This window comes from Chelonia mydas, chromosome 7 (genome assembly GCF_015237465.2).
Source record: "Chelonia mydas isolate rCheMyd1 chromosome 7, rCheMyd1.pri.v2, whole genome shotgun sequence".
Lineage (NCBI taxonomy): Eukaryota > Metazoa > Chordata > Testudines > Cheloniidae > Chelonia > Chelonia mydas.
The window spans coordinates 57,754,607-57,771,406 of NC_057853.1; the positions used below are offsets into that span (position 1 = coordinate 57,754,607).

Genomic DNA, 16,800 nt, shown 5'->3' on the forward strand with positions numbered 1-16,800 from the left:
TTCCAGCAATAGGAAATGTGACATCTGTCAAATCAGTCCTATTAGAATAGTATCAGGCATAGCAATGGTCAAGTTACATACAGTATCTTCCATTGTTGTTTGCAGTGTTGTTATAGCCAGGTTGGTCCCAGGATATGAGAGAGACAAGGTGGGGGAGGTGATGTCAGGAGATTGAAAGCTTGTCAGTTTCACCAACAAAAGTCAGTCTAATAAAAGATATTGTCTCTCCTACCTTGTCTTTCTCAAGTTAAAGCTGCCTTGGTCTCCTCTCCCGAGTTATGGGTTGGCAAATCAGTTCCAACGGTGGCTAGTTTAACTTAATCTTAACAGCTCTTTACTAAAGCTCGCTGAAAATCTTCTGCTGAAACTTTTTTCCTTTGAATGTTAAATTGGGGTTTTGACATGATTTTTTTGGGGGGGAGGGTAAGGGGGACCAAAACGCCTCAAGCTGAAACATTTTGACTGGAAACTGGGTTTTTGGCAGTTTTTGACACTTTTTTCAGTTTTGGGCTGAAATTTTTTGATGTGCAGTTGCTAGAAACCAAATGAAAAGTCCACATTTTCTGCTGAAATTTGGCAAAAATTAACATTTCTTTTGCTGAAATTTTCCACAAGAAAACAAAAATTCCACCAGCTCTTTTGCTTACCTAGTAGATGAGTTGAGACGTGAGATCTCTTTCACATGACCAAAGTCCTCTCTACTTTTTTTTCTACATTAAATCTCCCCTCCTACTTTTCATAAAAGCAAGGGTTTTCCTTGAACTTTGACTGAAACAGCTCTCTCCAGCACCGTTGTTAAATGTTCTGGTTGTTGCCACATTCTACCCTCGAGATCGTTATGCTGCCTGAGGGGAAGTGGGCCTAACGATATAACACTGCATTGAGACTCAAGAGAGATGGATTCTATTCCTGTCTCTGTCACTGGCCTGCTGGGTGACTGTGGGCAAGTCATGTCACCTTCTTGTGCCTCAGTTTCCCCATCTGTTAAATGGAGGTGACCTCTGTTGTAAAGTGCTTTGAGATGCACTGATGAAAAGCACTATGTAAGAGGTAGGTATTATTTTTGCTGTATGTATGTAAGTGCTGTGGGCTTGAAAGCTGCTTTATAAATTCCCCTACCCCACCCCCCAAAAAGAATTAAAGTTGCAGACACATATCAGCAGTTGGAGGCCCTGATTCAGCAAAACACTTAATCACATGTCTCACTTTAAGCATGAGTAGTCTCATTAACTTCAATGGGACTGCTCATCTGCAAAGGTGTGCATTGCTGGATCAGGGCCAGAGCACTCAACACCATGCAGAATTAGCCCAGACAGAGGATCTTAGTCACTTGGGCTCTCAATTTGGCACTTCTCCTAGGTTGTAACCCCCCTCTCCTGAGCTACTGGCTTTGGAGTGTACTGTGTGTGAGAGGGATCATTGTATTATGGGCCTATAATTCCTCTAAAGAAAGCACCAAAGTGCAGAGCTGCAATTACATCACGTTTCTTTAGGAGAGAGCTGTGTGTCACCCATGCAGCACCTGTATCATGCAGTGGGAGCTTGTTATGGCAAGATTGAATTTTTGTGGACTGTGGTGGTGTTTAAAAGTCATATAAAAAAATCAGTTATAAAACTTTCTAGAGCTCAGTGGAGCAGGATATTGATAACTTAATAGTCACACTTCTCGCTGAGCAGTTATTACAAGTAGTACCTCCGATTCCTCTCACTGACAGAGATTAGGAGAAATGCGTCTCTGTTCTTTCAGTTTGCTTATGTTGTACATTTGCCAGTTCTTTGTGCTGTCTGTTTCTCTTTTCCTCAGCATTAGTCACTTTCCCCAGCATTAGTCACATTCCCCTTGTTTGCATGGGCCTTTTGCACAACAAAAGGGGGAAGGGAAACATTTTTTTAAAAATAGGAAAATATAATTGTAAACCCAATTGTACCGTAAAACCACAAAAATTGGCAGGGGACTTGTGAGCAGCAAAATAACCTGAATCTACTTGTAATGTAAGTGACAAGAAGAAGTCATCTAACGGCTTGTCAATATGAATATTTAGTTTTCAGTAAGCTGTGGTGGGAATCTACCCTGCATTTGCCTGCCACGCACTGACTATCCAGGTGGACTCTGCTGATAATGCATTAACAGTTTGTTAACGTGCCTTGATCTAGTCCTGTTGCAAAGAGGGCTAGATCAAAGTGCGCTAGGGCAGGGTAGATTCACATCCCAGTTTGCCATGAACTAAATGTTGACGTAGAGAAGCCCTAAGTGGGACTTGTAGCAGGGTGATGTATTCCTTCATGTTAAGGGTATAAGGGACTGCCATGATCATCTAGTCTGACCTCCTGCATAACACAGGTTAGAGACTTTGACCCAGTGAGTCCTGTATCAACTCATGCATGTGACAGCCCCTATCTTAAACTATTATCATCCACATACTGACAATGCAACATTAACAATGACAAAAACAAATTTATCACTTCTAGTTTTAGCCAGATATGCTGCAACAACACCATTGTGTTTATCCACTGGGCAAGGTGCTATGTTAAAAGATAAACCTCCTTATCTTGTTCAGGACACATTGTTTCTGGGGATTTTTTTAAACTGGAAAACCATTCTGTCTTTACTCAAAGCAGACAACAGCAAGCCTGGTATAGTTATTAATATTCTTAAAACATGGTCAGATGCATGGGTTTTGGTCAGAGTATTGGAGAAATGGTAATCAGATATCTAGATATCTGTTTAATATTATTATTTATATTATCGCAGTGCCTAGCAATTACCCTCTCTTTTGCTGGGTACATCTCTGATGCATTAATTTTTCTCTCCCATTAACCTCCTAGATTTTTTTTACCATTCTTCTAATTTTGTGAACACATGCTTGTCTTGTGGTGGTAATCCTCTGGGGTTTGCTCCAGGATAGGTGGTTCTGGTTGAGGATGGTTGGATACAGCTTCAATACCAGTCCCCAGCTGACCACAAATGGTTGCTAGAGGAACCCTTCTTCCCTCCGAGTCAGCTCTAAAGACACCTAAGCCCTGCCAGCTCCAAAGCATACCTAAACCCTGTGGGACTGGAACCTCATCCAGAGCCCAGGGAAGTCCGTGGGAGTCCTGGATCAGAGCTCTGAGGGCGATGGACCATCACTGAAATGCCGAACATGGACTGCTTTGAAATGGCTGCCGCTGGATCACTGACCTGGCTTGGCCTTTCAGAACTCTGGGGGGTCTCTGGCCGTTGCAGGCACATAAAGGAGGTTCTTGTCTGATCTGTGTGGTTTTTGCCATAGTTCTGTAACGCTGGAACCTGAGCTCCCCTTTTGCCCTGGGCCCATCTTGGCAGCACGGGAAAGCGATTGCTGTCTAGGTCAGTCTTTATGGGAGTTTTATATGAATTTATGGACTAGTTTTGTGAGGCCGCAACTGTGATTACAGGTTTAATGATGCTTCACACAAACAAAATGTAATGGCTTCCATCAGTGTAAAACAGGAGCTTCCTGCAGGGAAACACCACTAAATGGGACTTCGCGGCAGGGGGACGGAGCTGGTTCTCTGCCAGCAGCAGTCGGCACCACATAGACCTTGTGTGTTAACTCAATTATAGCACAGCGCCAGCAGCAGCTAGGCAGTTTGCTTTGAGGAATCGCTGCCCAAGTGGCATGGAGTCCATGCATTTAAAAGTTACCCATCTGATTCATGGCTTTTGGTTGAGAAGGGCTGGGATTAGTACACTCAGCTCAGTGCAATCTGACCTCCCTGACCCCTGGAAGAGCACTGTGTGGGAGGTTCTGGTAGGATGGAGGTCTTTGTGTGATAGTCAGGCTTTCTGCAGTCAGGGGTTTATTTGTAGGAGATGGCTGAAAGGAGCACTCCTTAGCGTCACCTGTACAGGCTGTGCATTCAGTGCCTTCCTGGCAGCAGGGTATTTCCCTCTTCTCTTCCAGTTGCCCCGAGGATATTCTCCTGTGCTCAATACATTTGAGTACTCTCCTCACCTTGCCCTGCACTTCTGAGGTCTTTGTGCAGTGTTTGTCCCAGCCAGCCTCAGCAATCTGTCAAAGACATCACTGCCTGTGAGACTCCCTGCAACTTCGCTGGTGTTCAGCAAACCCCTTGTCTAGCCATCTCCTGGCTACAAGTTGCCGTCTATAATTGCTAAGAGGGGAAAAAGTTCTTCATCTGCTTAAATACCATCTACAAGTAACAGCGTATCTATTCTGTGTGCGTGCAACTGCCACATTGGGGCACCTGTTGTGTACGCAGGTACCCTTATATTATTTAGGATTTGTACTGTGGTAGCGCCAAGGAGTCCCAGTCACGGACCAGGACATCGTGGTGCCCGGCGTGGTACAAACACAAAACAAAAAGACAGTCCCTGCCCCAAAGAGCTTGCAGCATGGAAGGTGTTAAAGCAAGTGAGCATCTAGCTGCAAAAGGCAGATGGTAGCATCTAGTAGTTAGAGCAGGGGGCGGCCAGGACCGTTTTCAAGCAAAGGTTTTATGTCTCCCTCAAGAGAATCTTTTGTGTGTGTGTGTGTGTGTGTGCGCGTGCGCGCGCGCAGGTGTAGGGATAGGGAGGGTTTGTGGTACTACACCCGCCCCCAAGAGTTACCCTGCCTGAGGCCACGTAGGGGCATTTGCCTACATGATTAGTGTTTGAGTGGGAAAAGGAGCGAACTCACAAGTCACAGTACTTAGCTCGGCCCTCTAGCATGAACGGGCGGGTAACTCTGCAGCACCCATCAATTCCTCACTGCTCCCTCTCCTCAGCCTGCTCCCTCATGAGACCCCACATGCTTCTCAGCAGGCTAGAAATATCATGGAAGCAGCATTTTCACATCACAGCCCTTCTGGGACGCAGATATTCAGAAGCAGCCAAAAGGCTAAACCTGCCATTTCAAAGCGGGAAGTTTGGATTTGCTTTGAGTTTAATGCAAAAGTTTGAGGGGTTCTAATAATAATGATGAATACTTTAGGCCTGATTCTGCTCTCACATGACACCAGTTTTCCTCCTGCCTAATTGCATGGCATTGGGTGGTGTCACTCCTGATTGGAGATCTCCCTAAAAGTGAAGTTTTAACTCAAACAGGAAATGCTGGATGAAATTCTGTGGCCCGTGTTACACAGATGATCACATGGTCTCTTTTGGCCGCAAAATCTATGGATCTATGATTTACACGGGTGCAAGTGAGCCCAGAATCTGGCCCAGTATGTTTCTTTAACCCCTACCCCTGAGACTCTCGTAACACTTCACAAACATTAATGAATTTAGCCTCACAACTCCCTGCGAGGTCCGGATTCTTGTCCCTATTTCAAAGATGGGGAAACAGAGGCACAGGCAGGTGCATAGGCACGGGCTCAAGGTCACATAGCAAGCTATTGGCTGAGTTGTGAACACAACCCTTATCTCCTGACCTGCCGGCTGTACTTTCCTTGGACTAGCACAGAGCTGCTGAGTTTGAGAGACGCATTCAGATAAAAATGTCAATGAAATAGAGAGGTGGTGTTAGATTAATTGTTGTGTGGGACAAGTCCAAACCCTCCTACCTGGGGCAAGGGAGGCTGGCCTTGTGGGTGTAGTGCAGGAGTGAGACACAGTAGCTGTGGTTCCATTCCCAGTTCTGCCACACACTTCCTGTGCGACCTCGGGAAAGTCACTTAAGATATGTCTACACTGCTCTAACGCAGGTTTGAGCCCGAGCCCCATTTCCATCCACACACTGATCAGTTTGACTCAAGCCAGGGAGTACTCAGGACCCACCTCCGAAGACCCTGCTGGAGGGAGAGGGGGGTCAGAGCCTGACTCCTACTTTCCAAGGCTGTGTAGACACACCACTAGAGTTAAATTTTCAAAAGCACCTAAGTGACTTAGGAGTCCAAGTCCCATATTCAGAAGTGATTTAGGAGTCTGAGTCCTATTGACTGTCAATGAGACCTGGGCTCCTGCTTGCCTAAATCACTTTTGATAATAGATGGAGCCTCCTAAATCACTTAGGCACTTTTCCGGCTATTGTCCTTAAACTCTCAATTAGCCATCTGTAAAGTGGGGATAATAATCCTTCCCTTGTCTGTCCCATCAATTTAGACTGTAAACTGTTTGGGTCAGGAACTCTCTGTTATTGGGTGGATGTACAGCGCCTAGCACGCTGAGGCCTTAACCTCAGCTGGGGTTTCTCGGTGTTGCAGGAATAGAAAAAATATTTCTAATCTTGCACTATTCCTGTGCTGTTATCTCATTCATTTAAACAAAGGAAGCCTGAATACTGGTTTGTGTATAAATGTTGCCTTATTTGCTCTACTTTCTTTCTCCTTCTAAATAATTCCAGGGCCAGCACATGTGTTGAGTTCATGGATATATTGGGCTCACTCAGGGTTCCTTTCATTGCTCTGCTCTCGTGGGCTGTAAACAGAAGAACTCCTGTCATCACCCCATCATTCTGCTTTCAGGAGAGTTCCCCAAACCCAACTGCTCTACACTCATAAAATCCCAAGTGACCAACGGTTGCTTAACTCTGCTTCTGACCCACCACCAAACCTGTGCATGCAGTGTCTGTTACTGAGCATTGCAATGTCTTCTGGTGTTTCCTCCAGGGCTTTGTGTCATGTATGGAAAAGTACAGAAGGAGTGGGCAGGAGCTGTACGCATCTTTGTACAAAGATCATGTACAGGTAAGGGATTGAAGATCTCATAGTTTGTTTCTATCGTGAAGATGACATTTTTTAACTTCTCAGACTGCCGAGTCAATGCAATGTTGTGTCAGAGGTGAGATGTTGTCCCTACTGTATATACAGCCTGCAGAGTGAGTGGTGAAAAATTCTGGCTCATAACTGGCTGAAAACAGTCATGTGATGAGTCAGTAATTTTCTATTTACCTCCTGTGTGAGTAACAGTATTGTGGAGTAGCATCAATCACCAATCAGATTGCACATCCCCAGGTCTGTCCTCATTTCCACTGGAGTAATTTAAAGACTAGTCCAGATTTACTTCGGTGCAAGTGTGAGTGAGAATTTGGCCATGTTTCCTGATTGGCTCTTCAGCTGTCAATAATAGTTTTCATGGAACTCAGCCTTACAGACAGTTAAATCCCACATGCAACTCTTTGCTTCCCGTTCGGCTCCTCAGAGCTCAGTAAGCGCTTTATGCCCTGGAATTCTAATCTCATCTCCCCTTCAGAACGGTCGTTTAAAACAAAACCCAGTCTGGGTATACTTCAATTCATGGCCACAATGGAGAGATTTCCAGCTATTTCTGATGAGACATTCAGAATGTTTGTAAAGGTATGGATACTGCCTGTGTTTTGGTGAATATCAACATTTGCTGTCACTGGAGATGCACACTGAGCAGGACAAGCACAGGTGCATAAACTCTGATGTTCATCTCAGACAATGTCAATATCTGTTATTTCATGGTATTTAATATTTTATTGCAAAATAGTTTTGTGTTTCCTATTTTACTTGGTGACTTTGTGTAATGTTGGGTTAAATATATCTGGTTGAGTATTGCTATTCAGTGAAATGCAAATGGTTCCATGTGGTTCCAAGAGTTCCAGTATTTAGACTTGATCATGTAGAGTTTAGCGAGGGTCACTACCTGCTGGATTGGCAACACTCCTTCCTGCCGTGTCTGGGGTTTCCCTGGAGGGTTCCATCCCAATCCCAACTCATCGGGGTCATTAGATCCATTGAGATTGCAGAGATAGAACAGCTGCGGGTGGTCTGGGAAAGTGGAGCGTGACGGAGTGATGCGAGTGATCCTTTCCTACAGATGCTGCAGTGTGGTTACAGCAAAGCGGCAAAAGATTGGGCCACACTGGAGGAGCAGCTGTTCACCAGAGGGGGCCCGTGGGGAGCCGTATCGGGGTTGTCAGCCCCACGGTGGGGTCTCGATGGGTACGAAGGGCCTGAACGGATGCGGAAGAGGATTCGGTTCGAGAGGGCCCATGGGGCAGTGATGCGAATGAGAAGCGAGGTAACAAGCTTTTGGATGTGGTGTGCAAATTCTCTTTCTTCCTTTCCCCCTGGAATAACCCACAAATAACACTCTATGCATGTGGCTTTTTAATCCTCTCCGCCCAACTAGTCCTCCTTTCCTAATCCCATTGTCTTGACTCACTGGGCCATGGTCCTCGAGGTTGGAAACTGTAGTGGTCCCTCGCTCTCAAGTGGGGAGGGAGGCCACTCCACCTCTCTGTATTAGGCAATAACTTTTGAGCTTGGGCCTCACTGCCGGGGTCGAGCCGCATGCAGTCTGTAGTTTGGTAGCCTGCTAGCAGGGGTAAACCAGCAGGAACAGTCTAGCCCTCTTGTCCCCTTGGGTGAGGCAGGGCAAGGCAGTGAGCAGTCTTTATCCCGCAGCCTCTTGGCTGGGGTGGAAAGCAATTAAGAGTTCGGGCTCTTGCCCTTTGGCACGGGGCCCAGGAGGGAGCAGGCTTTAGCCTCAGCTTGTAGGCTTAAGGCAGCCAGCAAACACACAGTCTAAGGGCTCAGGTAGGGGTGAGCACCCAAACAGTCTAGTGTCCTAGCATGACAGGCGGTAGACTTACACAGGCCTCCTGGCCTAGGGTGGGGATGCTGCCACGCAAGGGGTGGGATGGCAGGAGGAGGAGGACGCCAGCCCGCCCGACTCCACTGCGTCCCAGCCCAGGGCCTCACAGTGGCAGCAGGCCCACTGACGGGGGTGGGAGGGAGAGCAAAGGGGGAAATTGCCCAGGGGCCTGGGTGATTTAAAAGGGCCCAGGGCCCCCTGGCCACTGCTGCGGTAGCGGTGGCTGGGCACCCCGGGCCCTTTTAAATTGTCTGGGCAGGCTGCTGGGCTCCTAAGCGTGCACAGGGTGGTACCAGCGGCAGTAAAGGCAGCCAGGTGTGCATGTGACAGCCCTAGCCGTGTCAGAAGAGCGTGCCCAGCAGCACAGCCGGCGGCAGCATCTCACTGGGCACCAGCCGGCGCAGGCACAGCACCACACACAGACACACACAATTCAGTGAATGCCATTGTCACTTCACATATTTGTATCTTAAAAAAATATTTAGCAATATTCAGGAAGGCATCTTTGGCTATGATATTTTCAGGCAGTTCAGTAAATCACTATAAATAAGATTGGTCTCTGTCCAAAGATACAAAGCCCCACATTCAGCACATGCATACAAATGACTTTTCCTCTCAAGATCAGATAAAGTCCAATATTTTTCATAGCAATGAAAATTTGTGTTGTATGTTTTATTTCAACTTCCTTTTCCATAGCATATGTACTGTATGTGATCCTTCATATACTATAAAGAATTAATTTCATACCAGGTAATTGAAGGCTGCTATCAAATCCCCCCTCTTTCTTCTCTTCTGCAGACTAAATAAGCCCAGTTCCCTCAGCCTCTCCTCATAAGTCATGTGCCCCGGCCCCCTAATCATTTTCATTGCCCTCTGCTGGACTCTCTCCAATTTCATTCCATAATGTATTTATTTAATTTAAATATATAATTCAAAATAACAAATTCTACATCTTATATTTAGGCTCACAATTTGTTTAACACTGGTGCTGTAACTGGAAAAAAAAAAGTTAACTACATCAAGCATCGCCACAACTTACATATATTGGGTTCTAAGGTGTTAGCAATAGGATAAAAAGTAGTGTCGTAAACCTCAGCCATCCCTTTCTAGGGGGCCCATTGACTGTTCTGCCCCGAGGCCCGGAATTGCTGTCGGTGGGCCTGAGTGGCAGAGAGGTCAGCAAGGATCCAGCCACAACACGCTGACCTAGGGTCAGTCAGCCAGCAATTTAGCCGGACAGTCGTTGGCTGCCCCAGGGCTACTTCCTACCTCCCTAGGGTTTGGTACCTCTCTAATCTCCTGGTCCTCTGGATCCTCTGGGTACACAGCGGATGGCAGCCCCGGCAACTCCTCTTCAAGGTCAGCCTCCTGGGGGCAGGTGCTGCAGAGCACAGATTCAGCTCCTAGGTGCTGCAGCAAAGTGGAGGAGTCCTTCTCCTTTCCTGACTCCCGCTCAACTGAGTTGCAGGGACCTTCTTTAATACTTCCTGTCATTCTCACCCCACACACCCAACATACTTCGGGTAAGGGGGGCAGGGCAGGTTTGGCTCCACCCACCAGGGGGAGTGTAGTGGTCCCTCGCTCTCAAATTTGGAGAGAGGCCACTCCGCCTCTCTACAGAAACCCATTGAGATTAGCCATTTTTGAGGGGCTTACGCGAGGCTGCTACATGTTTAGTAGTGGTTGAATGTTTGGTAGGCACTATATGGAATGATATGCACACTCCTGCCTAGTGAGATCTTACAATTAGACAGGTTTTCTTTCTCTCTGCAGTATCCCAGAATTATAGCATGCCCTCCTGGTGGCATTTTGTATCCTGAAGTCCAATGCAGAGAAGGTTACTCTGCCACCGCACGCTTCAGTGCATCAGACTGACCATCCTGCTGGACCTGGACAGTGATTAAATGAGTCTTGCTTGTGGAATTAGAGCAGTCTGAGTCAGGTGTCCAACTATCTTATCTAGTCTTATGTCACTGCCCATCACTGTAGGATTTGAGATCCAGCTCCTATCCGCAAGAAGCAGAAGGACTTAGCCTGAGTATCTCATAATATTCACTTCTCCTGTCTTTGTGATTTACAAATGGAGCTCCAATTCTGCAGCCCTTCCATAGAGTAGAATATGACTTTGTCCTGGCATTGGCACTGTTCAGGAGTCAGCAATGAGGTCCTGCTTTTAGGAAGAGTGTGGGCTTTTCCCCTTTGATTGTAGCGCATGAATGTTCATTTTTATGTTGTTTTAGTCATTTGGGATCCCCTCCGAGGCATTCTTTGCAGCTCAGCTCTGAGTCTGCAATCTGTGCCATAGCTTGGTGTTGGGGTATGTTGCCAGCCTGCGTATTCCATTCTAGTGATGGCTGTTTTCTTTTCAGGTTCACCAAGCTACCCCAATTCACGGAGAAAATCAAGGTAACATATAAACTGATTCATAGAAGAAAATGAGCTCATAGGTCCAAACTTTGAGCTGAAGTAAGCAGATGTGACTCCAGGTCTAAATTTGGCCCGGGGATTATAATATGGGGACAAGTCTAGTCTACTGCTGTCTAAAGTGATCTGAATTTTTTAGGGTAAAATTGAAGGTATCATTACACATAGCACTTAACCAGATGCTGATTTCATTACTGTCTTGTGGCCAGTGGGAGAAAGAAGAAGCCAGAAACCGACCCTAAAATCAAAGATTTAGGCACCTCACAGAGAGGACTGGAAAGCACTTGCCTTTAAGGGGTGTGTGTTCAGCAGATTAACTGTTGTTTGCTGAATGTTTACCTTCTACAGCAGCACCTTCTGTGTTGCACCCACTACTTCTCCATCCTCCGCTGTGTGCCATGAGACACCCCTTTAAGATATCGTTTGAAAGGAAATGAACAGGGCACTAAGTGGCTCAGGGAATGATAATAGGAGATTGTGACTTTCAAAGAGCTGAAGAAAAAATGGGGGTAAAAATCCCAATTTTTTTTTTTTTTGACTTTTCAAAGTTATTTCTGTTTCCCTGGATTCAAAATGGAGCCCTTTTTTTCATTTGTTTCTAAATGGTCGACATTTTTTCCAAATTTTTCTTTCCCTAAGTTTTGGTTTTTCAGTCAATACAGGAGATGTTTGGATAAATTTTTTTGCGAAAAATGAAATAGTGTGAAAAAGTCACTGAAAATTTTGTTTTAGGAAGAAAGGCTGTTTTTGGGGTGTAAAAATTTTTGGTTTGATACATTTCAGCTTCCCGTGTCACTGCACTGGGGCAAACCTTTAGGGTAGGTTGGTGAAACTGTTATTATTAAGTATGTTTATTATGGTAGGGCCTAGGTACCAACAGAGAACGGGGCCCCTTTGTGCTAGGCACTGTACAGCGTACTAAGTAGTCACTACCCTGAGGGGCTTATAGTCTAAATAGAGAAGGCAGACGAAAGGTAGGGGAAAGGGATGCAACATACACACAGATCATGTCTGCACTGCATGAGTGTCTGCACAGCACTACCTGAACTCCCAACGTTCTGTTGCAGCATGCGCTGGGCTCTGTGAGTGTCCCCAGGATATTACAATTACCAGTTCTTCCTAGTTTCATCTGAGCAGCCTCTTGTTTGATTTTTTTTTTAAGTACTTCTGGTATCGGCCAGAGCTAGTACAAACATGGAAATAAACATATTTTTTTCGGTATTTTCCAATCTTCAACTATTATCGGAGCTCAGTTTGAGTTATGGTTGAATGCTGGGGCCAGTTCCTAGTTAGTCCTTCCCTAGCAATTAACAGATTTCACTTCTCTCTTGCTTAGTTTAACCATTGTGGGGAGTGGGGTTTGGCAAATAAATAATGCCATTTCCCAAGGCAGAACAGATTGGGTGAAAGTCTAATGTTGCTGTTTGTGGCATCCGGCTGCCACTAAAACTGTGATCTCCTTTATATTGATGTAGAAGAGCTGATGCTAAATGGAGCAGAAAGGGAGATGGATGAGAGGGGAATGGATTGTAACCAGCTGACATTCTTCCCTGCCCTACATGAAAGTTTCCACTCAGAAGACTTCTTGGAACTGTGTGTGGAAAGACAAATTATCCTGCAGGAGTTTGCTGAGAGGGAAAAGGTACCGTCTGACAAACCGGGAAGATCTTTTGTGGCAGGAGGCACTGTGTGGTGGAGCTGGGAATGGACGGTGGGTGTTAGGGGACTTGGGAACAGTCTATAATGGCACCATTGTTGTTGTTCTTTTATTTGTATTCCTGGGAGTACCCACAATTTGCTAGACACTGTCCAGATAGGAAGACATGTTCCTGAAGTGCACACGAGGTTGTAAGGTCTTTGGTTCTTTTTGTTCTGTCTCTGTACAGTGCCTAGCACAGAGGGGTCCTGGGCCGTGATTGGGGTTCCTAGGGGCTACCACAATACAGATAATAATATTTAAAATCAGCATTTACCCTGGTGGGTTATTTATTTGACTTTCCCCTTGTACTTCAAGGCCCTGGAAGAGCAAATGTCACATTAAATTTAACCACCAGGGGCAATAAAAACTGATTGTAGTTTTTGGTGGCACTGCTGGAAATCTATTCCCATACCTTCAGCAAGGAGATTAGTGGCCCATGTCTAGGGGGTCAGGGAAGGTTTCCAACAGCTGGGAGATAGGATGGGTCAGCATTTGCTCCAGACATACTACATTCAAGGTTCCTAAGATTCCGCCCCAATTCCGCCCTGCCAGAAACCTTTCCCAGTCCCCAGTGCAGTGCCCTGCACTTGACTCGCTTCCCGGCTGCCTTGGGACATGCCAGTTCTGTACAGGCAACACTTCATTGCTGCCATAACTGCTGTTTGAAATGATGGTCAAATCGCTGTCACTTTTCTTCTCTGCTGCTCCAAGAGGAGATGCCTTTAATGCCCTCAGCCAGCCCTCCCCTGCCCTTCCCCCTCCCCCAGGTGTGCTGGAGCAGACTCCTACTCTCTGAGCATGCACACAGCCTCCCTGTCCCCTCCCTGACTGTGTCCCACACCTGGCCACATCAGTGCTGGTGCCTCCTGGATCCCACTCTTACCATGCTGCCCTTCCCCATGATGCCTTCTAGGATTGGGGAGAGGACAGGACCCAGCAGTGTGGCCCATGCACTAGACATAAGGAGTCCCAGCAAGGGGCAGGTGAGGCAGAATTGGCTCCTTCCAGTAGCCTCAACCTACCCTCCGCCACAATCAGAAACCCTCACTTCTCACCATCAGATGATTCCCACGATAGCCACCGTCAAACCCTAAGAGAAGGGCTAGTTCTTGGTGTGGGAAAGAGATAGGGATTAGCCATTTTCCAGGGAGTTCTGAGAGACCCATACATGTTTAGTAGCTATGGCCTTATTTTCTGCCACTTTGCCCTATACATGCTTCTTTCCAGTGGGTCCTTTCCTGGCGTTTGGCCCTTCAGTGTGGGAAGCCCAGCAGTTTGTGTCCATCTAACAGTGAAAGCCACTCATGAAAAATATGATTTTATATTCTCTGTGATTAAAATGTTCCACTTTGGAGGCTCTATATGGATATAGGTTAGAGTTGGCTGGGAATCTGCCGCTGGAATGATTTTCTGATGGAAAACATCCTTTTCACACCTTCAAAACTTCCCTGGGGAGCATTTCAGTTTTACTGAAAAAAGGCTCGTTTTCCATCAAGACAGTTGAAACTATGGATCCCCGGCTGCCCGCCTGGGAGAAAGTGAAGTTGATGACAGCCTTCCAGTTTGGTTCTTCTGAAACTGAACTTTTCTGGAAATCCCTTCCCCTGCAAGAAATCAGTTTTGACTTTTCATCCTCATTCGGGGTGTAAAAATGTTCAAAACAGCAGAATTTTCTGTGGGAAGGGATTTTCCGTTTGCTGGCCAGCTCTAACAGAGAGAGAGAGAGAGAGAGCTTTTATTTTTGTGGCACTTTCCCAACAAACAGCAGTCATGTTCTGTCTCTCCAATGCGCTGCCTCCCCGTCCCATTTGAGCTGTAGGTACCATGTAAAACAAGGCACCATAATTAAACATTCCCCAACCACCGGAAGAAGGAGAAGGGGATGAAAATGTGAAACATGTTTTCCATGCCTGGTCCTAATCTCATTCGGAGGCTTCAGGCTCTCGCTCTCCTCCGTGTAACTCCACGGGAAGCCATCAGAAATGCCAGACGTTTTCCTCCAGCAGCAGTCACTACATTGCCAAACTGACAGAGTATTAAAAAAAGCAGTAGGGGGTGACATTAGCTGTCCTGTGCTCACTTAGTACGCGGCTGCCTCATGAGCTGTTTGCGCTCTAACCACGCAAGTGGAACTGGCTTACCTACCGTATTGCAGAGAGATGTCATGGCGATGCCTTGGCAGCTAGGAGATTGATTTGCTCCAGCGCAGGGTTGCAGTGGCTCTGGAGAGCACTGAGTGTTTTATAACGTTACAAGGTTTTGTTGCTGTGGCACAATCAAAGAGAAACCTTTGTAACATTTTCAACTACACAGCCTCACTTTACACACAGCGGCAAATTCTCTGCTGGTGTGTGACACCGCTGAAGTCAGTGACGTTACACTCATAGAGCATTTAGCTGCACTCACTGCAGCTGAGTAACACCGTCTGCAATTTGCTCGTGCCAGCTCCACCTAGCCCCAGGCTGGCAGGCATTTGCTGTGTGCTGGGACCTGATCTGAAAGCCATATTTCCTGCACTGCCTAAGGATAAGATGTCTTGTGTGCCATCACTGTCACCTGCCCCCCTTGGGTGCACAGAGGAGGAGGTGGGTATACGCCAGCCTGAATGCTCACGCACCCCTCTGAGCTGCTTGCGGAGACTGAGTCTGAATGCAAGGAGGCGAGAGCACGCTCAATGCAGTGGCCACTTTCCCCTTAGCAAGAGAGGGGGGAGAGGCGGGTCAGTGGGGGACTTTTTTGTTGCACCCGCTTCCCTTTTCCTCTGATGTAAGTAGAGTCCCGCACAAGCGGGGAGTAGCTGCATCCTTTGGAGGGCTGCAGAAAATTGCTTGCCCCCTGTGAGTGCAGTGGGGAGCAGTGAAGGAATTTTGCCGTTGTCATTACCCAGAGCCAGGAGTTAGATCACAGTCTCATCCTCACAACAGATGAAATTGGCACTATAGTTATAGAGGGCTGGGGTGGGGGCAAAGTGTAGGGTATTTCTCTACGTTGGAGTAAGTGTGTGTAATGTGCTGGAGTGTGTGTGTGTGTGTGTGTGTGTGTGTGTGTATCTAAATCTCTGTGCAAGGTGTGTAGGGAGGACGGAGCATTAGTCTGTGTGTGTATATACAGTACGCTGAGGCTGTGTGTAGGTTGGCTGTGAGGGAAGCTGTGTGCATGGGAAAAGGCATGTTAGGTGATGTGTAGGTTGGCTGTGAGGGAAGCTGTGTGTGTGGGACAAGGCATGTTAGGTGGTGTGTAGGTTGGCTGTGAGGGAAGCTGTGTGTGTGGGACAAGGCATGTTAAGTGGTGTGTGTATATACAGTACGCTGAGGCTGTGTGTAAGATGGCTGTGAGAGAAGGATGTGTGTGTGCGACAGGGAGTGTTGTGCAAAATGTGTTTGTGCAGATTGCTTGGTTGATGCAAGAGAAACATGACGTGAACCCGCTCAGCCTGTTCTCCCTGGGCCAACCCTTTAATAACCCTGGCTCACCAGATGAGCAGGGGAGATTGGATTCTTGTACATGTTTCGGGTTCACATCTGCAGCCTGAGCCCCCCTGCTGCAGAATGTTTCCCTGCTCTCGGCAAGCCTTGGCTACTAGTGCCAGGGTATTAATGTGTTGTTTGCGTGCCCAGACTGAGGAGGAGCAACAGCACAGCTTTGCTGACCAGGACAATCCAGGGGGTGGTTTCTCTTTGGTGGAGAGATTGTGAGTTTTGGAGGAAATAAGCCATCAACTGCCAGCGAGTTACCTGAGACCAGAAGTAAGTCAAGCACCAGTGGGTAATGTGTCTGGTTACCAAGAGGCCTACGGCCTAGCAGTGATGTAGCACCAGGCCCTTCCTTGAAAGGGGGCTGAAGGTGCCAAGGACAATAGAAGCAAGTAGCAGAAACCAGGGAACTGGACACATAGTTGTAGAAAAGGAGCTAGTCAGTCAGGGCATCCCTTCTGGAGGGGAACTGCCGTGAGGTCATCGAGGGCACTAATACTTGGGGCAAATAGGGGGGCTGGCCTGCACATGCTTCGATGCAGCCAGTGTTCCTAGGTACGCCAGCCCTGTCACAGGGACCTGCCAGTTCAGTGTGGTACTGACAAGGGCAGTTTTCACAGGGGCACCATTATGAGCTACCACAGCACAGGGACACAGCTGTGGAGGGTTTGCACAGT

General features: G+C 47.0%; 1 protein-coding gene across 4 annotated transcripts in view; it reads left to right on the forward strand.

The window, feature by feature from the left end:
• WDFY4 (WDFY family member 4) overlaps positions 1-16,800 on the forward strand; it is a 250,741-nt gene that overhangs the window by 144,401 nt on the left and 89,540 nt on the right. For all 4 annotated transcript variants that reach the window (XM_037904402.2, XM_043552372.1, XM_043552374.1 and 1 more), the window contains exons 41-44: positions 6,574-6,651; positions 7,748-7,951; positions 10,897-10,933; positions 12,427-12,593. In XM_037904402.2, the coding sequence (XP_037760330.1) occupies positions 6,574-6,651; positions 7,748-7,951; positions 10,897-10,933; positions 12,427-12,593 (486 nt within the window). The remainder of the gene's footprint in view (positions 1-6,573; positions 6,652-7,747; positions 7,952-10,896; positions 10,934-12,426; positions 12,594-16,800) is intronic.